The 27,766-nt window shown below is 49.4% G+C and overlaps 2 protein-coding genes across 2 annotated transcripts; one reads left to right on the plus strand and one right to left on the minus strand.

Moving 5' to 3' along the window:
• Nucleotides 1–1,440: 1,440 nt before the first annotated feature.
• LOC148217467 (olfactory receptor 14J1-like) lies at nt 1,441–2,373 on the minus strand. Its single transcript, XM_088158648.1, has one exon. The coding sequence runs from the start codon at nt 2,371–2,373 to the stop codon at nt 1,441–1,443; it is 933 nt and encodes a 310-aa protein (XP_088014774.1).
• Nucleotides 2,374–21,118: 18,745 nt separating this feature from the next.
• On the plus strand, nt 21,119–27,657 carry LOC148217468 (endogenous retrovirus group K member 8 Gag polyprotein-like). The gene is made up of 4 exons (XM_088158649.1): nt 21,119–21,164; nt 21,532–21,658; nt 25,923–26,976; nt 27,610–27,657. The coding sequence occupies exons 1-4, from the start codon at nt 21,119–21,121 to the stop codon at nt 27,655–27,657; spliced, it is 1,275 nt and encodes a 424-aa protein (XP_088014775.1).
• The last annotated feature ends 109 nt before the right edge of the window (nt 27,658–27,766 follow it).

Raw genomic sequence — 27,766 nt, forward strand, 5'->3', positions numbered from 1 at the left:
AGCAGCCCAGATGTGCCCCCCTGGCCTGTGGTGCCTCTGGCAAGGGAGCAGCACGAGGCACTGCAGGACCCTGCAGACAATTCCTGCAGCACTTGGAGGATGATCCTGCTCCCCAAGGGACGTTCCCATGGTGCCAGCTCAGGAACTGAAATGGGGAGTGGGGCCAGAGAGGAAAGGGCAAGCAGGAATGGGTTGTTTGTGGGAGAGAGGACAGGGATGGAGAAGAGGAAAAATGTGGATCAGGAAAGAGGAAAGAAAGGAAAGGTGAAGCAAAGCAAATGCTCAGGGCAGTTTGGGGGTGGCTGCCAGGCAGCCCTGGCTCTGAGCAACAACATCTGCAGTGGGACAGGAAACTCACAGCTGATGGGAACAAACTTTCTGGCTGCCTTCAGAGGCTACAACAAACCTGAGTGGTTTCCCTGCCATCACCCATCTCTTGCTGGCCCCAGGGGCTGATGGCATTTGTGCTCACTCAGCTCCATGTCCCCACAGCAGCACCATGGGGGTGCTGACCCTGCTGTGTGCAATGCAAACATGGGCTCCTGAGCCAGTGCTGCCATGTGTGTGCCTGCAAGGATGCGGCTCCTGTGTGAGCTGGGGGAGAGGCCAGGGCTGCAGAGGGGGGATGTTGTTGGCAGGTGCATGAGGACGCTCTGGGACGCTGCCCTGGGGTGTCCAGCACAGTGGGGATGGATCAGCCCCTGCTCTGCTGCTCCTTGCCAGGGTGTCCCCCTTGCAGGGACCTTGCAGAGCACCAGCCATGCTGTTTGCCCCCAGCCTGCCCACGGCCAGCCTGGGGCTGCTCCCGGGGCTTTTCTCTGCTCAGCATTGGGCTGGCCAAGTGTTGTGGAGAGAGCCTGGCCAAGGAGCCTGGAGCCCCCAGGCCCTGCCCTGAGGTGTCAGTGCTGCCCCAGCAGTGCCCATGGCCTGTCCCTGCTGCAGCCCCGGCACTGCCACCCCCAGGGCTGTGCCCGGCCCCCAGAGCACTCAGGCCCTGCAGCAACACGAGGGCCAGGAGGGCAGCGGGGCAGTGGCACGGGAGCAGCACTGGCAACACCAAGTGCTGCTGCTGCTGGCACAGCTGCTGTGCCAGCACTGATCTGCCCCAGCAACAACACACAGACATTGCTGCTGCAGCTCCAGAGAAGGGAACAAAAGTGGAATTTCTGGTAAAAACTCTGTGGTGAGATCCTTTATTTCCTTTGAAGCTATTGAGAGCACAGCTCCTCATTGACACAGTCTGTGTGTCATAGAAAAGGTGAACAGAAACAAAAACAGAAAAACACAAAAAATTACATTACTTAGTGGGCAATGTTAAAAAAGGAAAACAAAGGAAATAAAAGAACAAACCAACATCCAAACCAAAACCAACATCCAAACCAACAGTTAAAATCTAGGATTTCTTATATTACAAATGATTTGCAGCAATTGGCCAGCAGTTTACTTTTTCTGAAATCGTCCAGTGATCAGTGTCCACACTGCAGCCTTGAGCTCCTGGTTCCTCAGGCTGTAGATGAGGGGGTTCAGGGCTGGAGGCACCACTGAGTACAGAACTGACAGGGCCAGATCCAGAGATGGGGAAGACATGGAGCGGGGCTTCAGGTAGGTAAAAAAGCCAGTGCTGAGGAACAGGGAGACCACGGCCAGGTGAGGGAGGCAGGTGGAAAAGGCTTTGTGCTGTCCCTGCTCAGAGGGGATCCTCAGCACAGCCCTGAAGATCTGCACATAGGAGAAAACAATGAACACAAAACAACCAAGTGCTAAGAAGGTAGTGAAAACAGAAACCCCAAGTTCCCTGAGATAGGATTTGGAGCAGGAGAGCTTGAGGATGTGTGGGATTTCACAGAAGAACTGGCCCAGGGCATTGCCATGGCACAGGGGCAGGGAAAATGTATTGGCCGTGTGCAGCAGAGCAGTGAGAAAGCCACTGGCCCAGGCAGCTGCTGCCATGTGGGCACAAGCTCTGCTGCCCAGGAGGGTCCCGTAGTGCAGGGGTTTGCAGATGGACACGTAGCGGTCGTAGCTCATGATGGTCAGGAGGGAAACCTCTGCTGACATGAAGAACATAAAGAAAAACACCTGAGCAGCACATTCTGCAAAGGTGATGATTCTGGCGTCCCAGAGGGAATTGTGCATGGCTTTGGGGACAGTGGTGCAGATGGAGCCCAGGTCAGTGAGGGCCAGGTTGAGCAGGAAGAAGAACATGGGGGTGTGCAGGTGGTGGCCGCAGGCTACGGCGCTGATGATGAGGCCGTTGGCCAGGAGGGCAGCCAGGGAGGTGGCCAGGAAGAGGCAGAAGTGCAGGAGCTGCAGCTGCCGCGTGTCTGCCAATGGCAGCAGGAGGAAGTGGCTGATGGAGCTGCTGTTTGTCATTTTTTCATTCTCACCATCGGGGACTGTTCAAAGAAGACATTAAGAATCCTGGATAGGTTTCCTTGAGTCAATCCTATGCTATTTTATTACACATTTACTTAAAGGAATTTCTCTTTCTTTGCCTAAATTTCAGTCACCTTTTTTTTATCTATGAGCTTGGGGTTTTGATTTCTTCAAAGGGGGAGAAATCTTCTTGCAGCATTGCTCTCACCCTGAACACTTGGGGAGCCCAGAGGGAAAGTAGGGCTGCGTGTGCCCCAGTGCTGTCAGACCTGCTGGTCACACACAGGTGCCTTTTTCATTACACCTCCCTCTATTTCAGGATGGCTGAACCAAAACATGCTTGAAAAATATAGTGGACTTTCTTAAGGCACCAGTTTCAAAGAAAGCTTCTCTATACCCTTCTCTCTTTCCCTATGCAATTGGACAGGGAGACACACCAAGGGTTTGCTCTGGCTCTGTGCTGCCTGCAGTTGTGCCTACGGGGAGCTGTTTCTCTCTATCTAAGTTCTGTCCCTGCCAGTGCTCCCAGAGCCCAGCCCAGCCCTGGGGGCTCAGCTCTGCCCTGCACACCCCTCCCAGCACAGGGCACTGCCCAGGGCCATCTCCCTGCCAGCAGGGCCTTAAGGGCAGCTCACACAAACTGAGATGCTGCAAGCCAAGGTGCTGCTGCTGCTGTCTGTAGGCACAGGAGGGTGAGGAGGCACTTTGTGAGGGAGATGGGAGGCAGATGTGCTGATGGCCAGTGGGACAGTGCAGGAGTGTCAGTGACACAGACACACCTGACAGCCCCTTTGCCTTGCCTTGAGGAGAAAGCTGAGAGCAGCCCTGGCCATGCAGCACCATCTCCACAGCAGGAGGAATCTGCCCTGATGGGGGTGGCTCCTTGCACCTCCAACTTCTCCCCACAGTCCATGGGGAGCTGCCAGGCAGGCTGAGAGCTGTCCCTGGCAGGTGGCACATGGCCTGGGCTGGCCAAGAGCCCTGAGGGCTGCAGGAGCTGCTGTGCAGGACAGCCCTGGGCAGCCCTGGCTGCAGCCCCAGCTTCAGCCCCTGCAGCCGTCCCTGGCAGCAGGAGCCGTCCTGCCCTGTCCCTCTGACGGTGCCCAGGGCAGCCCCGCTCTGCAGCACATCCTCATCTTCCTCCTCCTCCTCCTCCTCCTCCTCCTCCTCTGTCTCAGAGAAACTGGGAGAGTCCTCCTGACACATCCCCCAGGCTGTGGGCTGTGCTGGCTGCAGGCAATCCCTCCAGGAGCACAGGGGACATTGCTGTGCACCCACACACTCACCATGTCCAGGGCTGTGAAGATGTTTCCCTAAGTGCAGTCTCAGCTCAATGTCTTCCCAGTCCCGATTGCCTTTGGCCTGTCTGTGCCTGGCTCCTGTCCCCTCAGTGCCTGCAGGCAGTGCCCTCAGCCCTGCTGGGCTGGGAGAGGAGCTGCTCCTCAGCAGAAATGTCTTTTTGAAGCTCTTCTTGGTTGCCAGGAGCTGCCTCTGTGCCAAGAGCCCAGCCCAGCTCAGCACAAACACAGCACATGGACTTTAATGACCCTCTCAGGGCTTTGGTGCTGAGTCCCTGGACATCAGTCCCTGAGAGAGAGATGAAGGAAAACTTCTCAAGAACTCAAAGTCAGATTCAAATTCCAAAGTTTCTTGAAGTTTTAATGGGTCTCAGTGAGGGACACAACTCAGAAAGTGTCACCAGGTTCCAGTTAGACCAGAACATGTGTGGCACTGATGACAGGTGGGGACAAAGAAGGGAAAGATGTCTCTGATGCTGAGAAAACCTTGATGTGTTTCAGGAATGCAAAGGGCCAAGGGCTGAGCCCCAGCCCCTGGCAAGGCAGATCCTGTCCCTCCCTCATTGCTCAGGGCTCTTCCCGGCCCACCGGGCTCTGGCCATGTGCAATGCCAAGGGCAGCACCATGGGGCAGCCCCTGCCAGGCTGCTGAGCAGGGACAAGAAGGCAATGAGGCCCCAGCACAGCAAGGCTCACTTGTCCCCTGCTGGCCTCAGGCCCAGGGCCAACCTGCATGGCCCAAGTGCTGCAGGAGTTGGCTGTGTCAGGGCCTTTCAGCTGCTGCCCATCCCTGTGCCCTCTGCAGCCCAGGCTGTCCTACGGTGTCCATGCCCTGCGCCTCTGTCCCTGCAGGCTGTCGTCATCCCCCGGCTGCCCCACCTCACTGGCCCCTTCCTTTGCTGACAGCTCTGCCTCCTGCCTGCCTCTGCCTGCACACACAGAGCCTTGGCCTTGATACCAAAAGGGGTAATTCAAGTTTTACTGTCCCTGTGAACTTTCACCAGAGGAACAAGGCATGCAGGGGCTGCTTTCCCTGCAGGGACTGCCAGAAGAGAAGAAGAAGACATCTGGCTCATGGGGGCAGTGACAGAAGAAAAAAGGATTGAATTGGGAGCTTGGGGTGGGTTTTATAGGAATGGGTAAATTGTAATAGATGTGTAATGACTGAATATACGAACACACTTATAGAATAATGTGTCCATGTAATGTTAGGAGTTATCCCACATTGGACCTCAGACCTGAAAAAAATGATGTCCTTTTTATCATCAAATTAGTGTTAAGGAGTCTTATTCTGATATTTGGGAGGTTTGGTGACAGTTGGGCCTCACAGAACCAAGGAGTCAAATATTCCACTATGGAACCTCAAGGAATAAAGGGGCCTTTTGACACTGTGGGAGCTCATGGAACCAAAATCCTTTTTGACACAATGGGACCACATGGAACTTATGGTCCACTGTGACACAGCAGATCCAGGGAGACCATTGTGACACTGAGAAACCTCCTGGAACCAAAAGTCCATTGTGACAGAGAAAGGCCTCATGGAACCAAGGAGCCATTGTGACACCGCAGATCCAAGGAGGCCATGGTGACACTGTGGAACCTCCTGCAACCATGGGTGCATTGTGACACTGTGGGGCCTCACAGAGACAAGGAGTCCAATGTGACACTGCAGGGCCTCACAGAACCAAGGTGACCATGTTATGGCACAGAACCTCATGGAACAAAGGGTCCATGGTGACACTGCAGAATTATTGCTGAGAGTATGAAAGCTCATGGAACCAGAAGTTCATTGTGACCAAGGGGCCATTGTGACACTGTGGATCCAAGGAGACCATTGTGACACTGAGGAACCTCATGGAACCAAAGATCCATTGTTACACTGTGGGGACTGATGGAACCCAAGGTCCATTGTGACATTGCAGGGCCTCATGGAACAATGGAGACTATTATGAAATCGAATCACAGAGGCAATGAAGTGGAAATGAAGAGGAAATGAAGACTTTTGAAATCATCATGTCCAACCTAACATCACCTCATCAACTAAACCATGGCTCTGTGTGCCACGTGCAGTCTGTTTTTAAATGCCACCAGAGACAGTGACTCCAGCACCTCCCTGGGCAGAAGATTCCAGTGCCAAATCACTCTCTGAGTGAAGAATTTTTCTCCTGATGTCAAACCTAAACTCCCCCTGGCTCATCTTCAGACTGTGTCCTCTCACTATGTCAGTGGTTGCCTGGGAGAAGAGACTGACCCCCACCTGACTACAACCTCTCTTCAGTGGTTGTAGAGAGCCCCACTGGAGACCATTGTAGCCATTGGGGCCATTGTAGCACAGCAAGGCCTCATGGAATCACGGGGACCACAGTGACAGTGTGGGGCTCCATGGGAAGAAGGGACCATTCTGACACCGTGGAACCAAGGAGATTTTTGTTGCAGTCCAGGATATCATGGTACAAAGGAGACCATTTTTACAAAGGTTTGAGGCTTTCTGAAAGTCAAGGGCTATTGGGGCATTTTGGAAACAAGGGGACCCTAGTGACACTGTGGGGTCTCATGGAATCAATGGTCTGTTGTGACACTGCAGGGCCCTATGGAATCATGGAGACTATTGTGACACTACAGGGGATGCCTTGGAGTGGCTACCTAGAACAGAGGCTAGACAAGGTTAAGAGAATAAAGTGAGTATTTATTAAAGGCCTTCAATAGATTCACCTTGGGCAGTCAAAAACCTCCCAGAGGCTACACCCAAGATGGATAGTGGTGATGAATTTTTCAGACATTTAAGTTTGGTTCATTTGGTATCAGAGGTAAATCCTCCAATTACAGCTTCAGGCAATGAAGCCATATTCCCTCAGTTTTCTCAGCCCTGAACTCACTTTTGTTGATATTTTTCAGAGCATGAGACTGTAGGGTGTCCTTGAGTTTCAGGCCTAGAGGAATTGTTTTGTCTGACCAAAATGTGAAGACAGTTAACTAACATTTTGTATGGAGTTTAGAGTTATGCACTATTGAGTATAAGATTTGAAAAATATAAAGGCTAAAATCTTAAGGCATCACAGGCCTCATTGAACCAAGGGGCCACTGTGACACTTTGTGGCCTCATGGAACCAAGGAGACCCTTCTGACATTGTGAGTGCCCATGGAACCAAGGGTCCATTGGGATACTGTGGCACCAAGGAGACCCCTGTGACACAGCAAGTGATTATGGAAACAAGGGACCATTGTGACATTGTGGAGCCCCAGTGAAACAAGAGGCCAGTGTGACACAGCTGGGCCTCATGGAACCAAGGATCCAATATGACACAACCATGGTGACACTACAGGACCACATGGATCCAAGGGAACAGGTAGCAGGTCTGCTTGGCTTGGCCTGACTGGTCCAACTGCCCTTGGCATCTTGAGGGTCTCTTCTAATGTGCCCCTGAAATGCTGGGCTTTCCTTCACATGGAAAAGAACTGTCCTTCTCATCCAGGCACCCCTTGCCAAAATGAGATTTCCCCCTCCAAAATTCTCAATATCTGTGATTGCTCCCAAACAAAAGTTGCCATTTCCAACATTCTGGCTGCCCTTGGCTTCCTTAGGGCTGGGTCTCACTGGTCTTCAAACACTGGGGCTCCATGCTTTCCTTCCTATGGAAAAGAACCATCCCTCCTGTACAGGTACCCATGGTGAAAATTGGTGCTTTTCCTCCAGAATTCCTATCTGCAAGGGTTTCTCCCAGACAGAAACTGCCAGGACAGTCATATCTGTCTGGCCTTTGCCTCTGGTGGCTGCAGTTCCTGAGGCCATGAAACACGGGGGATTCATGGATTCCTTCCTGTGGAGACCATGGTGAAACTGTGGGGCCCCATGGAGAACCATGGAGACCATTGTGACACTGTGGGGCGTTCTGAAATGAAAGGGCCATTGTGACACTGTGGGGACACCAGGGATCCAAGAGATTATTGTGACACTGTGGTGACCCTGTGGAACCACGGACATTATTGTGGCACTGCTGGGCTGTATGGAAGCAAGGCACCATTTTGACACTGTGGGATCTCATGGAACCAAGGACATCACTGTGGCCCTGCTGGGCCGCATGGTGCCAAGGGCCCAGTGTGAAGCAGCAGGGCTTTGTGGAACCAAGAGGCCACTGTTGCATTCCAGGGCCTGGTGCAGCCCAAGGGCCCTTGTGATCCTGCAGGGCACCGTGGATCCATGGAGACCATTGTGGCATTGCAAGGCCCCACGGAATCATGGAGACCATTGTGACACTGGGGGGAACCAAAGGGTCATTGTGACCCTGCAGGGCCTCATGGCAGCAAGGGACCATTGTGACACTTCAGAAGCAAGGAGAGCATTGTGGAAGTCTGAAGCCCCATGGAATTAAGGCGAGAGCTCAGGAGATAAAACCCACTCGTGTCAGCTGAGCTGTGTGACTCTGCAGGGCCAGGACGTTCCAGCAGGTGTGTGCTGCTGTGCCAGTCCCCTGGCAGGGATCTCAGACAGGCAGGTGCAGCACTGAGGAGCTTGGTCTGTGGCCTTGGTGGCATGGCCAGTGTGAGAAGGTGCCCCAGGGCTTTGAGAATCCCTCCAGCCTCTTCCATCAGCCACTTCCAGACCTGGGCTCTCACCCCAGTGTCTTGGTCTATTTGTTCTGTGCTTATCTCCTTCCTCCTGCCCATTTCAGCACTGCTCTAGGGGCAGCATCAGCCCTGCCCGGGCTCCCTCCTCACCCAGCCCTTGGCAGAGCCCAGAGCAGGGCTCTCTGTGATCCCTGGCACAGGATGTGGGTGCTGGGACTGGACACTGAGGTGTGGAGTGGACACTCTGGTGGGGAACATTTGCCCACCCAAAACACTCCTGTGCTGTGCCGTGTCTGATGAGGGGATGTGGGGCCTGTGCTGGCCAGGGGGGCTGTGCTGCCTCAGGGACAAATGACAGGCATGAGCCACAGCACAACGACCAGGAGGTGGAAGTGAGGACAAGCTACAGAGGAGGAATTCAGAAATCTGCCCTGAGCGTGTGTTCATGTGTTCAGGAAAGGCAAAGCCCAGCTGGAGCTGATGGAGGCTGCAGGCAACACCCAGAGCAAACTCAATTCATGGCTGTGCTAGAATTCAAAATGCAAGGGTCTGTAAGCCAAAGCTTAGAATTAAACACAGTTAAGTAGAGATAGCTTTAGCTTTAGAATTTAAGATCTAGAAGAAATAAAAGTACTTACAAAGGGAACAAGAAGTTTTAGAGTGCAGCAATGTAAGTTTGTGTGTCAGGATATAACTGGCTAAGAAAGTTCACTCTGTATTATGGGTCAGTAAGGCGAAATATCTTAGTATTGAATTAGAAACCTAAATATCTCTGTTAACAGTGTTTTATTGGTTAATAAATCCTGAAAAGACCTTGTAGCCATAAGTCTTCTGACTTCTAAGCCATGCTGTGAACATCTGTAAGACGAACTTACCCTTTCTGCCAGGAGAGCAAATTAAAAAAATAAATCACACTTTCCAAAACAACTCAGAAGTCCTGTCTCTCTGTTTCATTCAGAAAAGAAAAAATCCCCACCAAAAAATTGTAACATAAAAATAATAAGCCCACACTTTAAAAACATGTCATAAAAAACATAAACCCACAATTTAAAAATATAATATAAATACAATAAACCCGCACCTGGGGACACTTTCTCTGTCATGTCCCTCAGGGGGACCCATTAGAACTTCAGGAAACTTTGGACTCTGAATCTGACTTTGAATTCTTGAGAGGTTTCTTTTCCTCCTTTACCCTATTTTTGCCTACCTGACATCATTGTCATCAATTTTCTGCTCTAATTCAACCCTTGGGAGACTTTCTCCTTCATGTTTATCAGTGGGACTCACTAAAAGTAAGAGGAACTTTGGAGTTTGAATCTGACTTGGAATTCTTGAGAGGTTTCTTCAGCTCCCTCTCAGGGACTGATGCTCAGGGACTCAGCCCCAACCCCGAGAGGGTCATTAAAGTCCTTGTGCTGTGTCTGTGCTGCTGAGCTGGGCTGGGCTCCTGGCAAGGGCAGCACTGCAGAGAGAGACAATCTTTCCAAAATATTATTTGGAGCTCCTGGGCAGCACCAAATGCACCACGGGGCTCACTGGGATCAAGCAAGTCCTGACAAACAATGGTTCTGCAATGATTTCCCTCTGGTCCAGTGCAGTTCATTAGGAAGGTTTTCAACACCAGATATGGAGAAATATTTGAAAGAGCTTCTTAAAAATATCCATTCCTATTTTCAAGGGCGTATTTTATTACTTTTCTCTTTAGAGCAGAGGTGATTGCAGCATTCTGTGATTGATGTTGATCCAGGGTCTCTCCTCAGAAGGTCTGGCAAAGAGGAGTTTTGTATTTTTGGTTTTTTAAAGCAATCTAAAACTCCTAATGTTCCCCACTGCAAACAGACACACTCCTCAGGTGTGTGCCAGCCCAAGGTTCCACCAAAACCACTGCAGAGCTGCCCTGGGCCAGCTGTGAGGGTGGATGTTGGGGCTACACAGAGACACACTGAGGACATTCCAGGATGTACTGGGAGTGATACTGGGCCATACTGGGGCAAACTGGGGATAATGTGAGTAATACTTGGACAAACTAGGGACACTGGGAACACTGTGGGGAAGTCTGGCAGACACTGGCACATACTGTGGATGACACTGGGGGGAACTGGAAGGGACTGGGCATGAACTAAGGTGTACTGGGAGAGACTGGAGAGTACTGGTAGGGCCTCGAGGGGCAGTGGGAATGGACTGGGCTGTGTTAGGGATGAACTGGGCTGTACAGGAAGGGCCTGGTGGTGCACTGGGATTCTACTGGGCTGTACTGGGGATGAACTGGGCTGTACTGGGGAGGCTTGAATGGTCTGTTCCTGCCTACGCCACCTCCCATTTGTCGAGGCTCCCGCCCATCATCGCCCGCAGCCAATCAGCTCCAGAGATCGTGGCATCATGGGCGGTGCCTAGACTCGACGCCATCTTTTCTTTTTGCCTATAACTCCCATCATGCCCCACACACCAGTTGAGCCCCATTGGAGCCGGGAGTAAAACACCCATCATGCACCGCGCTCCCCAGCACCCCGGTATCTGCCCCCGACATGTCCCGTAAGTGTCCCCCAGAGCCTCCAGGATTCCTAAGGTCCCCCTCAGCGCCCATTCGGGACCACCCCAAAAGCATCCCCAGATCCTATGGAAGCTCCCAACCCCACAGATTCCTGTTACAGTCACTTCTGGGAGTTCAACTTCTGTCATTCCCTGGGTCCCCCAGAGTCCCTCAGAACACAGGTCTGTGCCTAAAACTCCTGCCCTTCCCTGCGCCCTAAAGAGCCCGGTTAGAGCTTCCCAAGCTCCCCCCAAGTGCTCCCAAACCGTTCACGTTCCCTCCTGAGCACCTCAAGTTGCGACTGGGACGCAAAAGTGTCCCCCAGGTGCCTTCCCGGACCCCCAAACATCCACTTCCAGGACTACAGCTCCCATCATGCTCTGCGGTTCCCATAGAGTGCTATTGCAGGCGTGACTTCATCTCCCATCATGCACCGCGCCCCACCGAGAGACATTGTAGCTGCACCTACAACTCCCATGATGCTCCGCGGCCCTATTGAACCATGTTATACCTGTGCCTACAACTCCCATCATCCCCCGCGCCCCGGAGAGCCCCGTTAGAGCCCCCCAAGTGCCCGCCCAGACCCCAAATGGCCCCAGATTCCCTTCCCTGACCCCCAAGTGCCCCCTGGACCCCCAAGAGCTTCCCTGGACCCTGGAGTTTCTGTCAGAATCCTTAAGTGACCACCTGGCTACCTGAAGTGTCCTCCAGACCCTCCAGTTCTCTCTAAATTCCCTCCCCAGACCCAAAACTTCCTGAAATATAACCCAGAACATATCTTCATGGGCCCCAAAGTGGCCCTGTTTTATCCTGTCTGTGAAAATGATTAAAAAGATGAGAAAGGGATTAACATAGGACTAATTGTCATAAACAGGGGGAAATCAATGGCCAATGGTGGTCAATTAATTAATGAAGTGAATTTTGTTTCCTATAACCAATGACCATTAATTTTTCTGGTTGCTAACAATGTGTAGATTTCTTCATATAAATATAAAAATTAGGTATAAAGAATAATAGTATAATAAACATAAAAGCATAATAATATTTTTATTATGTAATTAAATTACAATACTAATAATAAATTTATAGAGGGGTTTTTATGTTTTAGGATGGCAGTCCCAGCTAGGCAATGTCAGACATGGTGAGGCTGGGGGTGAGGAGCAGCTTGTCCAAACAGGGTTGGCCTGCAAGGGGCTCATTCTTCTGCAAGCCCAGACCTCCTAAGGAGACATTCAGCACCAAGATCGCTTAAGGAATGCTTCAGTCAGCCCTTCTCTGAACTGAAAAATAAAAATAATATGCCCTTGATTAAAACCAAAATTCCTTCTCTTCTCACTGGCAAGGAAAGCTCTGTCTCCTGCTGTTCACAAACAGAGAAGGGCTGGAGGGAGATGTGGTGCTCAGAGGCTCTTTGGGGTACAGTGACCATGAAATAATGCAGTTTTTTAATATTCTGTGAAAGAAGGAGGGTCATCAACAAAACATCTACACTGGACCTACAGAGAGCAGACTTTGGCCTATTCAGAATGCAGAATTGGGGATAATTGAATTCTTGGGGTTTTTTTAAGGGGAACAGCTCTTAAAGGATTCCAAGAAGAATGGAGACACTTCAAGAAAGGAATCTTGAAGGAGCAGAAGCAGCCTGTCTCTCACTTTCCTCACAGAGGAAAGTGAGCTAGTGAGGAAAATAACTGGCCTGGCTAGGCAGGGAGCTTTTACCAGGAAGTCATGGAGAAAATAAGGTGCATTACCTTTGGACAGAGGGGCAGTCAACTCAGGAAACATTTAGAGAAGTTGTTAGGTCATGCAGAAAGAAAATCAGAGGTGAAAGCTCAAATGAGGACTTAACCTGGCTGCTTCTGTGAAGGATAACAAAAATGATTTTATAAATGCATTAATGGCAAAAGGAGAAGCACAGAAAATCTCCATTCCTTTCTTGGGGGGGATGTGGTTACCAAAGATGAGGAAAAGGCTGAAGTATTCAACCCATTCGTTACCTTAGTTTTCAACAATAAGACAGGCTGTCCTCAGGACAAGTGTCCTCCTGAGCTGGTAGATGGGGACAGGGAGCAGAACAGACCCCTGGAATCCAGGGGGAAGCAGCTGGGGACCTGCTGAGCCACTCAGATGATCACAGGTGTCTCTGGAACCAGATGGGATCCATCCCAGGGGGATGAGGGAGCTGCTGGATGAGCTGCCCAAGGTGCTCTCCATCATTTCTCATCAGTGCTGGCTCAGCAGGGAGGTGCCAGAGGACTGGAGGTGCCAATGTGAGCCCATCCCCAAGAAGGGCTGGAAGGAGGATGTGGGGAACTGCAGGCCTGTCAGCCTGACCTGGGTGCCTGGTGAGGTGATGGAACAGATCACCTTGAGTGCCATCACAGGGCACCTCCAGGATGGCTGAGGGATCAGAGCCAGCCAGCGTGGATTTCAATATCTGCATTGATGATCTGGAGGAGGGCATGGAGTGCAGCTTCAGGAAATGTGCAGATGGCACCAAGCTGGGTGTGAGTGAGGATGTGCTGGAGGGTAGGAGGGCTCTGCAGAGGGGCCTGGACAGGCTGGATCCAGGGCTCAAATCCAACAAGGTGAGGTTTAACAGGACCAAGTGCTGGGTCCTGCACTTTGGCCACAACAACCCCTGCAGTGCTCCAGGCTGGGCACAGAGTGGCTGGAGAGCAGCCAGGCAGAAAGGGACCTGGGGGCACTGATGGACAGCAGGCTGGATATGAGCCAGCAGTGTGCCCAGGTGGCCAAGAAGGCCAATGGCAGCTGGCCTGGATCAGGAATGGTGTGGCCAGCAGGAGCAGGGCAGTGATTCTTCCCCTGTGCTCAGCACTGGTTTGGCAGCACCTCGAGTGCTGTGTCCAGTTCTGGACCCCCAATTTAGGAAGAACATGGAGGGTCTGGAGTGAGTTCAGAGAAGGGCAACAAGGCTGGTGAGGGGTCTGGAACACAAGTCCTGTGAGGAGCAGCTGGGGGAGCTGGGGATGTTTATCCTGGAGAAGAGGAGGCTCAGGGAGACAAGGTGGTGTCAGGGCACAGGTTGGACTTGATGATCTCCAAGGTCTTTTCCAGCCTGGCTGATTCTGTGATTCCCTGAAACCACCCCTGGAGCAGGTGCAGGATGAGCCCTGAGCCTCCTCTTCAGCAGGTCCAGCAGTCCAGGTCCCTCAGCTTCTCCACACAGCCCCAAAGCCCATCCTATCAGTCCTGCAGAGCCTCTCCAGCCCCTCCTCATTGCCCACAACAGGGAGCCCCACACCCAGACACAGCAGCCCAGATGTGAGCCCCTGGCCTGTGGTGCCTCTGGCAAGGGAACAGCACGAGGCACTGCAGGACCCTGCAGACAATTCCTGCAGCACTTGGAGGATGATCCTGCTCCCCAAGGGACGTTCCCATGGTGCCAGCTCAGGAACTGAAATGGGGAGTGGGGCCAGAGAGGAAAGGGCAAACAGGGATGAGCTGTTTATAGAGAAGGGAACAGGGGTGGGCAAGAGCAAGAAATGTGGATCAGGAAAGAGGAAAGAAAGCAAAGGTGAAGAAGGAACTGCTCAGGGCAGTTGAAGGCATATATAGCAATAAGGCAGATAGGCAGAATAAAAACGACAATATAAGAATAAATAAAAAGTAGAAGTAGAAGAACAACTAGAGGAACAAGAAGAAGCACATAAGAAGAAATAGTGATAATAAGAAGAAAATTAATAATAATAGGAAGAAGGATTATAGAAATACTATGATGAAGAAATAGTGGTAGTAGTAAAAATAATAATAATTTTAAGCATCGATATAAGAAGAATAATATAGAGAATAAGAAGAATAAGAAATAGAAGAAGAGGAGGAGGAGGAATACGAAGAAATAGAACTAGGAGGAAATAATTATAATAAATATAATAAAGTAATGATGATAATTCTAATTTCTATTAATGTTATCAAGTTAAAATGCACATCCACACATCTTCTAGAGTCACAATATAGTCTGGCTTCAGAAGGAACTCAAAAATCCACTCCTGAATAAAGAGGCTGAGACCAGCCCAGCCCAGCCCTCCTTCACCTGACTGCAGCTTTGGCCTGGGACTTGAGCAGCCTAACAGCACCTGAGGTACCATAAAGGTGACACCACTGATCAATTCTCTCTGCTCTAGGGACAAGGACACAGCACTGAGGCAGGAGAATGTATCCCAAGAAAGCCAAAGCCAGCAGGTGTGCTGAAAATCAGCTTGGGCCAGGCTGGGGCTGGGGGAGGCCGTAGCCCACAGGCTCATCTGCTGAGGCCACCTTTGCACACACTGCCCACAGCCAGCCAGGGAGGACGAGAGTTCTGGGGCTGTGGGGGAACCTCTGCTCACAGGCACTCAACACCCATCCTCCCTCACACAAACTGGCTCCGCTGGAAAATGCCCAGCCCGGGAAGGCCACATCCACGGCACATGGCCGTGAGGGACACCTGAGGAGGGGCCAGAATCCATCCCAGAGCCCCAAAGCGCTGCCCAGACTCACTGCTGAGGCCTTGCAGCAGAGCACTGCTCCTGATGCAAAGGGATGCAGCAGAGCCAGAGGCTGCTGCCAGAGCCTGTGTCAGACTTGTCCCTGCCAGGGGAGGAACCTGGGCCTTCCCCCCTGGCCCAAGAGTGTATGGGCCCCCAGAACTCCGTGTTTGTGGGGCACCCTGAGCACCAAGAAGACAGAGATGTAGAGCATCCACACTATGCCACTGGGATCCATCTCCAAGGGATCTGGGGATGGTCTCCTTCAGAGAGCAGAATTCCATTGGAATCCACAGAGTGCTGAGGTTTTCTACTTCATCTGGCTCTGTCACTCTCTTTCTCTCCCCCCACCTCTATTCCATTTTGGTTTTTCTCTCTCTGTCATTGTTTCTGCCTCTCATTTGCTCTTCAGTAAAATCCACACTATTGACTTTGGCACATGGTCTCATTTGCACCCTAACTGAGGCAGAGCCATTTCTGATCATTTCAATCAGTGGATCAGAACAAGGGGCTGGAAGCCCTCCAGTCTGGCTGCTGCTCCATGCCACTTCCAGGGCCTTGGGCTGCTGAAGGGCTGCTGGGCTGGGCCCTTTGTGACACAGGGGTGTTCTATCGGGTTCCTGGGTGATGAGGGACATTCTGTTGTCCTGGTGACATGGCACAGCCCCAACCTGCAGGGCTATAGAAGGGGCCCAGGGCCCTGCGCTGCCCAGTGCCAGGAGTGCCACTCACTCAGGAGGAAGCAGCTCCCGGGATCTCTGTGTGCCAGACGTTCTGCACTGCACATGGAGCACGAAAACGTGAAGCCCAGCTCCAAAGCAGCCAGCCCCATGGCCAGCAGGCTGGAAGAGCAGGCCCTCAGCGGGCAGGGGCTGGCAGCAGGTGACAGCTCAGGCCTGGTAACATGCAGCAACGATACCAGCAGCTGCCAAGAGGGATCCCAAGGGGAAAGCTGCATTGGGCAGGTGCTTCTCCCAGAAGAAACCAACACTTACCAGCAAGAGTCCCAAGGACAAGCCTGCACTGGGCAGCAGCTCTCCCCTGCACAAGTCTGCAGCGACCATGACGTCTCCAACTGGGATGAATGTGTCCAGGAAGAGGTGTCCCACAGCCATGTCAGCAGCTACCAAGAACTGTCAGACTGGCAAGAATGCATCAAGCAAGAGCTTTCCCATACGGAAGACTCCGTTGAGCAGGAGGTGTCCAGAGGAAGTGGTTATTGAACCTGTTCCACCAGCAAATCAGGCTGTAGTCCCACCCTTGATCCTTCGGGAGCTGGCAGACACGAAAACACACATTTTGGGGTTGAAAATCTTCTGAAACATCTAAAAAAGGTAGTAATAGGAAAAGGAGTGACTGACATTGTACAATCAATAGTGAGCAAATGTGAAATCTCCTGTAAAAACAACCCTGACATGAGGAAAACAGATGTATTAGGAGTGACAAAGGTGGGGGATCTTCCTGGAGATTACTGGCAAATAGCTTTTGCAGAGTTACCACACAAAGAGGGATACTGGTACCTACTGGTATGAGTTGACACCTTCAATGGATGGCCAGAGGCTTACCCCTGTCGCAATAACAAATGCCAGGAAGTGGTGAAAATTTTGTTCAATCACAGAATTCCAAGGTTTGGGATTTCCTTGGGGATGTCATCAGATAGGAAACCACACTTCATTGCAGCAGTAGTTAAAGAGGTTAGCTGGATTTGGGGAATGACTTGGGATCTGCATACATTTTACTGACCCCAAGCGAGTAGTCAAGTTGAATGTGTGAATGGGACTCTCAAAACACAAATTAGCAAACTTTGTCAGGAAACATCCATGACATTGGTTCAAGCCTTGCCTAAAGCTTTACTGAGAATCCAGATACAACCTAGACAGAGGGATAACATCAGTCCCTATGAAATATTGTATGGCAGACCTTATCAAATTCCACTTATTGCAGGTGAAATTCACGTGAAGGGGAGACTTGATTTACAGAGGTATCTGATGGCTTTAGGTTCCACTTTGCAGAAGCTCCAGAATTACATCGTGCTATCCAGAGCCATAGGACTGGGCACACCTGCACATCCCTTCCAGCCTGGGAACTGGGTCTATATTAAGTAATGGGACAGTGATCCTCTACAAGCCAAGTGGAGAAGACCATCCCAAGTGCTGCTGACCACCCTCACTGCAGTCAAAGTTGCTGGCAAAGGACCCTGGATTCACTACTCCAGAGTTAAGAAAGCTTCTGCCCCTGAAACAACTGTAAAAACAGAAACTGATGCAGACAAAAATATTCTTTAAATGATTCCTCTTCTGTGCATAAAGAACTATTCATGATAATAATTACTTTTCTTTGCCTGACTGTGCCTGACTGTAAAAGACACTATTACAGTTAGATATTTATTACTGATCATTGTTGTTTATTATTATTATTGCTAGTGTTAATTCATTCCTGTTAGATACTTATCTATTATTAGATATTTACTGGTAGATATGTACTGTTATTAGATACTTATCCATTGTTAGATATGTATTTAGTATTAGATATTTATCTGTTCTTAGTTACTTGCTATTGTTAGATAAATTGTTAGATCTATTGTTAGATCTGTTATTAAATACCTATTATTAGTAGATATTTAGAATAGAGACTTGACAAGGTAAAGGCCTTGTCAAGCCTCTGAAGGGGGAAATGATGCCTTGGAGTTTAGCTTTTTTATTTTTCACATTCTCTGCTGTTTAATGTGTAACTCTGAAACTTCATCTTAGGTGTTAGTAGGTTCTCTTCACAGGTAGTTAGAAAAACAATCCCTTCCCAGCTAGAAAATCAAGCTCACACATTACCCCAAAGAAGCACAAACAACGTGGAAGGGAAGGGGGCAATGCAGAGGGCTGAAACTTCATAACCCTGGGCTGTGGTTGGACAATTGACCCCAATGTGCAGACGAACCAAAACTTATCAAAGTGTAAAACTCATGACCAGGATCCGCCTTGGATTTGACTTGGGTGGAGCCCCGGCCAGGCTCTTGCACTGCCCAAAGTGTATCCTTTCAATAAAACCCGATTTGATTCCTTTTGCTCTGCCTGCTCTCTGTTCCGGCTCAGCCTTCCCAGGCATCATCAGTAGCAAGTTAACCTCAGGAGGAACAGGATAAATCCTTGTATGCTAAGGCACCTGCTTGTGACTTCATCTTACTGCTGGCAACCAGGAATCAGGATACTTGAATATTGACAGTGACTCTGGTCCCAATAGTTCAGCGTTTCAGATCACCACTATCACTAACAGTAGTGCCCTTGCTAGACAGTGCCCTGGGGCAGTTTCTAGCCTGAGTCATTTTCACCTGCAGCTGGATGAAATATAGCTTAACTTCAAACAAGACAGAGGCTGATTTACAGCAGCCAGCAGTGTAGCTATATATTTCAAATATCTTTTCAACACTAAATAATAAATAATAAAATAAATAAATAAAATAACTAAATGCCTTTCTTTTTCCAGGCTTCCTTGAATGTGCAGAGTCTACAAAAATTCAGATCATACAAATTGCAGTACCAGAGAAAATTGTTCCAGCTGCCTCCTCATTCATTCATTCAACTTAGTCATCCAAAACACCAGGAAGACTGTACAGGTGCCATAAGTATCTTTATTTTTCAAGGCTGTATCCTGCCTGGTCATTGACAGAGATTTTGTGACAGTTGCTTGCACTGTCCATAAATATAGAAACCAGTAGTTTCTGGTTTCTCTTCTGGTCCTTTGTGAGAGTATGTGTGCATCACTGCCCCTGGAAGAAAGGCTATCTCCCAGTGCATCTCAGTTTCTCTCCTGTAAGTCATTACAAGGATATCTCTTCAGGGAATTATGTGGACACCTGGGACAAAAACAAAAAAAAAGAAAAAAAAAAGAGAGAGAGTATATTCTCTGGTACATGTTGTAGCTACAATCTGCTTCAACTTTGTGCTATAATGAGCTAGCTAGATTAGAAACTGAAAAAATGATAGGGAAAAAATGAGAGAAAGGAGGAACAAAAAGAAAAATTTATACAAGCCAGAACCAGTGCAGAAGCAAACCTAGAAAAAAAAGAAGACTGTTTTGAGGAAAAGCAAACAAAGGGAGAAAAATACCTGTTATGAGTGAGACACAGACTCAGACTGACAGGGAATGTGAATCATTTATTCAAAGAAATGAGCTGGTTTTATACACTTTTTCAAGGCACAGTATTTCCTTATATGGCAATTCCCACTCCATGACCTATCTCATGTTGCCATGTCAGCAACACGCTTTCTTAATGTCCTTCTATGGGGTGACCACATGTAATTCACCCGTCTGTCAGCTTCTGGCACACTCCTCTGCCATAGGGCTCTGCCTGTGACACCTCCTGCCCAGGTCAGGCAGAGACAAGCTGCTCTGTGCTGCTCTGTGCTGCCCTGTGCTGCTCTGTGCTCCTCTGTGCTGCCCTGTGCTCCTCTGTGCTGCCCTGTGCTGCCCTGTGCTGCCCTGTGCTGCCCTGTGCTGCCATGTGCTGCCCTGTGCTGCTCTGTGCTGCTCTGTGCTGCCCTGTGCTGCTCTGTGCTGCCCTGTGCTGCCATGTGCTGCCCTGTGCTCCTCTGTGCTGCTCTGTGCTGCTCTGTGCTCCTCTGTGCTGCCCTGTGCTGCCCTGTGCTGCTCTGTGCTGCCCTGTGCTGCTCTGTGCTGCCCTGTGCTGCCCTGTGCTGCTCTGTGCTGCCCTGTGCTGCCCTGTGCTCCTCTGTGCTGCCCTGTGCTGCTCTGTGCTGCCCTGTGCTGCCCTGTTCTCCTCTGTGCTGCTCTGTGCTGCCCTGTGCTGCTCTGTGCTGCCCTGTGCTGCCATGTGCTGCCCTGTGCTGTTCTGTGCTGCTCTGTGCTGCCCTGTGCTGCTCTGTGCTGCTCTGTGCTGCCCTGTGCTGCCCTGTGCTCCTCTGTGCTGCCCTGTGCTGCTCTGTGCTGCCCTGTGCTGCTCTGTGCTGCCCTGTGCTGCCATGTGCTGCCCTGTGCTGCTCTGTGCTGCTCTGTGCTGCCCTGTGCTGCCCTGTGCTCCTCTGTGCTGCCCTGTGCTGCTCTGTGCTGCCCTGTGCTCCTCTGTGCTGCCCTGTGCTGTCATGTGCTGTCCTGTGCTGCCCTGTGCTGCCCTGTGCTGCCATGTGCTGCCCTGTGCTGTTCTGTGCTGCTCTGTGCTGCCCTGTGCTGCTCTGTGCTGCCCTGTGCTGCCCTGTGCTGCCATGTGCTGCCCTGTGCTGTTCTGTGCTGCTCTGTGCTGCCCTGTGCTGCTCTGTGCTGCTCTGTGCTCCTCTGTGCTGCTCTGTGCTGCCCTGTGCTGCTCTGTGCTGCTCTGTGCTCCTCTGTGCTGCCCTGTGCTCCTCTGTGCTGCCCTGTGCTGCTCTGTGCTGCTCTGTGCTGCCCTGTGCTGCCCTGTGCTCCTCTGTGCTGCCCTGTGCTGCTCTGTGCTGCCCTGTGCTGCCCTGTGCTGCCCTGTGCTGTCATGTGCTGTCCTGTGCTGCCCTGTGCTGCCCTGTGCTCCTCTGTGCTGCTCTGTGCTGCCCTGTGCTGCCCTGTGCTGCTCTGTGCTGCCATGTGCTTCTGCAGGTGCATTCCACAGCCCACAGCTCAACTCCATCCCATCCCTTCCCAGAAATACAGGTTAGAAAGAAGGGACAGACAAGATTTGCATATCTGTCACTTTAGTAGCTGAATTTGCCATAAACTTCTGTTGAGATCTGATTAGCTCTGCAGGGAGCAATATAAGTGGGAAAGCATTAGATGTAACTGAACTTGTGATAAATCTTCCTGCAGCCAAGCATTAGTCAGTCATATACTGATCTAACAACAAGTCATGATTACAGATTAATCCTGACTGGTACTTTCCGAATTATGGATAAAATTGATCGTTTAGTGTTGACTTCTACAATTGCCCAAGGTAACAGGATGGGGTTCTAGAGTAGGACCCACAGCTGGTCTGTGGGCTAGAGAGGGTTAATCAATGAGGTTTCTTTTGAGAAGTATTCTCTGACCAAGGCTATTGGCCTGGAGACCAAGAAGAGAAGAAGGAGAAGAAGATAAGCAAGAAGAAACCTGAGCTGGGAGAAGTATTTTTAGAAAAGTTTTGTGGAAAACAGAAGCATAGATGGCTTTACACCAATCAACTTTGTGTTGATCTATTGTAACCAATGGATAAAGTGTAAACTTTGTAGAGTGTATAAAAGACAGCCTGCTGTTGTAAGAAATGGGATATTGGCCTTCTGAGACGTAGTGTGTTTATTTGTATGTTGTGCCTGCCTCTATAGCAACAGGGTTCTCCTTAACTAAAGGAATTACTCAATTCGAGGGTGAAGACATAGAACTGCACACTTCTGACACAATTGGGATCATTAATATTGTCACAGAAGTGTATGTGAACAGCTTCTACACCAGGTACTAGTCACATCCCATATAGTAAATTTCTTAGCAGCTTATTTAACATTTTAAAATCGAAGATACTAAGTTTTAAAACCAGCTGACTTTCTGATTTTCAGTTTGGAAGAATCCTTTTTGCCCTACTTTTCCAGATGTGATAGGCATTGCTCAAAGGCTTCATTCCTCTGGTGCCTGAAAGTAGAAATGCAGTATAAGAACATCTCCGGTGTTCTTCATGATGTTGGGTGTGATGAATAAGAGAAAGTAATAATTTATATGCGTGGTTGTTATTACACCTTAAAAAATGTGCAGCTGGTCAATAGAGAGAAGATTGTTTCTTTTCCTATGCTATCTAGACTCCATCTCTGTGATTCATTGTGGTTAGGATCTGTCATTTTTCATGGGTAAGCAAAACAGAAAATTAGGGAGCCTGTTTTCTTGAAGATGGAGATTTAATTGCCCAATTATCTCTCACATAAAATATTTGTTGGAATCAAAATTCAGTTTTCTTATAAAGCTCTTGATTTTCATTTCTTTGAACTAAAAATTGTGCACTTTTTGAAAAATATAGGATGAATTAATTCTTCTTGATTGACTTCACATGCTTCTAAGCTTTAACTGAATTGACTTTGTACTGTAAACAGACACTGTTCTTGAACACCTCTTGTGCATATGTGTTTGATTTCCACAAGGGTCACATGCAGTTTCTATGCTAAGATCATAAGGACACTTAGCATTAAACTTCTTAGGAGAAAGAAACCCGGTCCTGACATTTGGTTGGTGGAATCATAGAAGGTGGTACTTGCTTAGTACTTGTGTAGCTAGTGATATATCTTAAACGGTTTCTAACGAAGATCATTACAGATATTTCTGTAATTACAGCTATTTCTTTTGCCAAAGCTTAGTGTGTTTTCTTTGTCATCATCGTGATTCTTAAGTAATTTTCATCATGTATCAATATATATAATGCCAAATCATATATCCCTAGTGAGTATCCAGCCTGGCCTTGAACACTTCCAGGGATGGGGCATCCACAACTTCTCTGGACTACCTGTTTTAGTGCCTCAGAGTTAAGTATTTCTTCCTAATTCCTAATATGTAAATTAAACTTACTGTCTTTTAGTCTGAATCCATTCCCCTTTGTCCTGTCACTACCCTTGTAAAAAGTCTCTCTCCGTCTTTCTTGAAGGCTCCCTTTATGTTCTGGAAGGCCCCAGTGAGCTCATCCCAATGCGTCTTCTGGCGGCTGAACAGACCCAATTCTCTCAGCCTGTCCTTGTAGGAGAGGAGCTTCATCTTTCTGCTCATTGTGGTGGCCTCCTCTGGACTCACTCCAACAGGTCCATGTTATTGCTGTGCTGGAGCCCCAGAGCTGGCTGCAGCACTTGAGGTACACTCTCACTTCCTTAGAAAGGATGAGTTGCAATGAGGTGGACCTCTGACTTAATTTGTAAAATGTAGTGATTTCTGGGGCAAAGAGGTGATGAAATCCATCTTCATTTAATAATCCCATTCGTTTCAGAAGAAAAAGCAGCAACATAGAGAAGAAGTGGTTAGGGGATTTGCTGATAGATGGAGTAGGTAATTCTCTTTTGTAACTCTGTTTTAGATCAAGAAAGAGATGCTAGTGAGTTTTTGGGGAAAGAGACTAGAAGTGATGAATCCAAAGTGTAAAAGACGAGTGAGAAAGAGGAATGTGATCTGGTGTGGGCACTAAAAGTGCAGACAAGAACCTTGAACAGTCTGTCAGTTAGAGTTCAGCAGCACTTGTTTATTGTTATATAAATGCTATAAAAATATCTTACCAACGAATTCCTGCAAAAGTACAGGTGGCCTGTAAACCTGATTCCTATTGCAAGAACCTCTTGTATGATCCTAGAAAAGAGCTTAGTAGAGCTTGGTGCACATCACTGGCCAGGCTGAGGGAGAGGACGTCCAGCCACAGTGGTGCAGTAATTATCTGGTAGAAATAAAGCTTCCTAAGCTGGAAGGAGACACGAGGGCCTGAGGTCACCCAGCTGGATGATCCATCACCTGGAGGAGGGATATCTGGCTCACACAGTCATGCCATCTTCATCCAGGATGTGCCACATCTCCATAACCCCAATAGGCTGACTGATTTCTTTCCTCCTGCTTGGCAATTGGGAGACAACTGGCATGCACACAATGAATCTGACCCATGGGATCCAGACCAGTTGAGAAAACAGCTGAACTCTTCTTTCAGGTCACTTTGTCAGCAGAATTAGTCTGGCTTTAGAAAATTAAGTCCTAATTTAAAACTTTGCAAGTGCAAATTGAACTGCACCCGCTGCTGTGATGAATGTAGGTGGGTTTTTTCCATACAGGCATAAAAATGAGTGTTTCTCTCTAATGGTCAGTGTACAGGATATCACAACGTTTATTTAATTTCCAAGTGTGGTGGCTTTCCTGCTGTCACCTAAGGTAGTCTCCATTTTCTACATAAACATTGTTTAATAACAGAATAACAGGCTATCACCACAGATTCTGTACTTTTGTGTTCATCAGCTAAGTGTTTTTTAAGATGTGCATGACAACAACTGTGCTGCTACAAATGTGAGCACATAGAGAGCAAAAGGCAAATATTTAAAGTATACATTGATCTTAAAATCTCTTTGGTGAATACAAACAAAGCAAAAAGACCTTGAGCCTCCCTTGTATTGAGGTGATCTGGATGTTATATCCTTTGGACATTTCTCACTGTATAGTGAAATGACCCTGTATATCAAAGAAAATACTTATTTTCAGACATATTTTCATAGTTTTGAAAGATGGAAAAAAACCCTGAAGTGCTGAGAATTATAACATTAGCCTAATTTTTGAGCAAAATTATTTCTTTTATTCTAGTATGAAGTAACCAAGATTCTGATTTTGTGTGATGATTTACACTCAGCTGTAATGTGGCTTGTTACAAAATTGCTGTAATAAGAGTTGCAAATATCTATCAAGGAGAAGAGAGTAATTAGAAATAAAAGCCTGTGTAGGAAAACCCAATGCTATAAATAAGAATGTATGCTATAAATAAATAATGTATAAATATATAGATCCTAGAATGCCAATAAGCAGCACCTGGACAAGCTCTCCTGAATGTTCCACCAAGTTCAGGGGCCCAATTAAATGGTGGAAGATGATATTGTATTTCTGGGAAGCCAACTGTTCTTAGCATTACTCAAGGGAACCCATTGTAGAGAGCCTGGTGCAAGAATGGCTAGAAGAGAAAGGCCATAGCCAGATCAACTTAGTAAGGCTAGCAGAGTAGGCCTCAGCCTCAAGGACGCAGTGTCCCTGATAAGAGGAAGGCATGTAGACTTGAGAAATACAGGATGCAGATGAGGAACAAAAGGAGCTCTGTTAACCACATGAATGCCGAAGTGCTTAGCTAAGCAGCACATCTAGACCAATGAGGAGCTAAGATTTTGCACTATGCATGAGCTAATTAAGCATTGTATTTAATCGCCACTCTGCGTACCAATAAACGAGACCTTGCTGATGACCACCTGGTGTCCGCGTCTCCCTTCTCCGACAAATGGTGACCCCGACGTCCCTCTGTCGCTAAAAAGAAAACGGGGGAGGACGCGCCACGGTCGGTGAAGTAGAGTTGGGGCCTGCTGCAACCGGGTCGGTGTCAAACGACGTAGGGAAGACACCCCCAGGAGCTACAGAGGTGGTCCTGGGCCATACGTGCTGCCGAAGCCGGAGAGTTGCAACAGCGCTGACGACAAAAAATGGACAGGCAAGCAGCATATGATCTATTTATAGTGCATTTAGATAAGTTAGGGATAAAGGACATTAATCCCAGGAAGGACGTACCGGGGTTGTTAGCCTGGGGTTATGCTAAAGGGTTATTTGTTAACCCTCACAACGTGCATGACTTGAATGAGTGGCGCAAGCTGGGGGATGTGTTGTGGGAGGCGGTATTGGAGGATGATAAAACGGCAAAAAAGCTGGGAAAGATCTGGCGGGTAGTTCATAACGCGCTACTGAAGCAGCAGGCGGAGAAAAGTGCGGCACGGGAGGCAGTAGAGGCATATAAGAGGAACGCTCAGTATGGCGATAACGAGCCCCGAGCGCCAAGCACAACCAGAGTTGAAATACCTATCTCTGGGGAGACGGCAGGAATGACGGACATGGCCAGCTGCGCTTGGCCCTCGGCACCCCCCTTAGAAGAGCTTGAGGATGACACCGCCGCAGCGGCGGAGGCAGTCACGGAGGGCAGCGCGCCTCAGCCATGCGGTGAAAAATCTCCTTGCCGGTCTGAGCCTAGCGTCCCTAAGCCTGTAGCTGAGCCAGACCCTGTCCCTGGGGCGGAAAGCGACCTGTGGGAGAAGATGGCCAACCAGTGGAGGGAGGCGTGGAGCATGCTAGCCAGACACGGGTTGGAGACCGGGGATGCAGCCGCTGTTGGCGCAGCGCGAGCCTGGGCCTTTCCTGTCACGTATACACAGGGAGTAAATCAACAGGGACAAGCCGTCCAGGTGGGAGCGTATGCGCCTCCCGATTGGAAGCTGCTAGCACAGCTGAGACAAACAGTGAGTCAGTTCGGTTTCCGGAGCGAGCCAGCTAGGCAGATGCTAGATTTCTTGTTCGACACATATTTGTTGCTGCCAAATGATTTACGGAGCATAGTGAAGCTGATTTTCACGCAACATCAGCAGCTGCTCTTTAACGCCCACTGGCAGGCTCTTGTCCAGGAATCAGTCGCGGTGCAGAGAGGTGCTGGAGATCCGCTAGCTGGAATTACAATAGATGAATTAATGGGGTTAGGACAGTACCGCAGAACAGAAGCTCAAATGATTTCAGGGCCCGACAAGGTTAGGGAAGCCATGCGTCTAGTGAGGAGTGCCATCGATCAGGTCAAGGATAGCTCAGGCATACCCATGTATATGGGAATAAAACAGGGAAGAGATGAATCCTTTGGGGACTTTGTAGATAAGGCTGCTGCTGCTATTGAAAAGGCAGGAGTCCCAGAGTATATGAGAGGGGTGCTGTTAAAGCAATGTGCGCTGCAGAATAGCAATGAGGCAACAAAAAGGGTATTATCAACTTTGGGGGCCAACTGGACAATAGAAGAGGCGTTGGAGAGGATGGCACTGCAGCCGTCAGGGGCGCAGGCCTTCTTGGTAAACGCACTAAAAGAGATAGGCCTGGGACTACAGAAACAAGCTGAGTCCACGCAGTCGCAAGTGTTAGCCGCTCTTGCTCCGCTCCGTGCTTCTACGGCGGCCCCGGTCACATCGGGGGACCACCGACCCCCTTCAGCGCGATGCTATAGATGTGGAGGCGGAGGCCACTTTCGGCCAGACTGCCGTGCCTCAGGGGTATGGTGCCAAAACTGCCAGAGCAACACGCATAACACGTCAGCTTGTCGCCGCAAGTCGGGAAACTCCCGGCGGAGCGCGCCTGGCAGCCACGCCCGGACACAAGTAGCCGCCGTAACATCAGCGCCATCTCCTGTCTACAGCCAGCCACAACAGGGAGCCTGGGACTCGACTTGGCAGCCACAGTAAAAACATCATTGATGACAACACGCCCCGTCAAGGTTCCAACTGGAGTTCAGGGCCCGGTGACTATCAGAGGACAAGCCTATGGAGGTTTAATAGTGGGACGTTCCTCCAGTTCCATTGTAGGACTGTTTGTGCTACCAGGTGTCATCGATGCAGACTACACGGGAGAAATACAAATAATGGTTTATACTCCTTTTCCTCCTCTGACAATTGAGGCAGGTCAGCGCATTGCTCAACTTATTCCACTCCCACAACTAAGCCGGGGCATACCACCACAGAGACAGACCCCGCGCAGTGACCAAGGTTTCGGATCCTCTGGTATTGCTATGCTTACAATGGACCTCCATACTAGACCCAAAAAGAAGGTGAGGTTCACCTATGCAGGACGTACAGTAGAAATGATGGGACTCTTAGACACTGGAGCAGATACCAGCATTGTTTCTCCAGAGAAATGGCCCCATGATTGGCCATCGCTACAGACAGCAGATACGGTGACGGGTGTCGGAGGATTCACCCTCGCCAGAAAAACACCCCCAATAAAGGTCACTATAGATGGGCAAGATTTGGTGACTGTGTTGTCGGTAGTCGCGTTGCCACCCACGGT

This window comes from Sturnus vulgaris, unplaced genomic scaffold (assembly GCF_052056855.1).
Source record: "Sturnus vulgaris isolate bStuVul1 unplaced genomic scaffold, bStuVul1.hap1 Scaffold_84, whole genome shotgun sequence".
Taxonomy (NCBI): Eukaryota; Metazoa; Chordata; class Aves; order Passeriformes; family Sturnidae; genus Sturnus; species Sturnus vulgaris.

What these genes read in the sequence shown, in the direction of transcription:
- LOC148217467 (XM_088158648.1), bottom strand. Translation starts at nt 2,373, where the DNA reads ATGACAAACAGCAGCTCCATCAGCCACTTCCTCCTGCTGCCATTGGCA.
- LOC148217468 (XM_088158649.1), top strand. Translation starts at nt 21,119, where the DNA reads ATGGATAAAATTGATCGTTTAGTGTTGACTTCTACAATTGCCCAAG. An exon ending in GTGAACAGCTTCTACACCAG is followed by an intron (nt 21,659 to 25,922) that starts GTACTAGTCACA and finishes GTCTGAGCCTAG; the next exon opens with CGTCCCTAAGCCTGTAGCTG. An exon ending in CAGACTGCCGTGCCTCAGGG is followed by an intron (nt 26,977 to 27,609) that starts GTATGGTGCCAA and finishes TTGTTTCTCCAG; the next exon opens with AGAAATGGCCCCATGATTGG.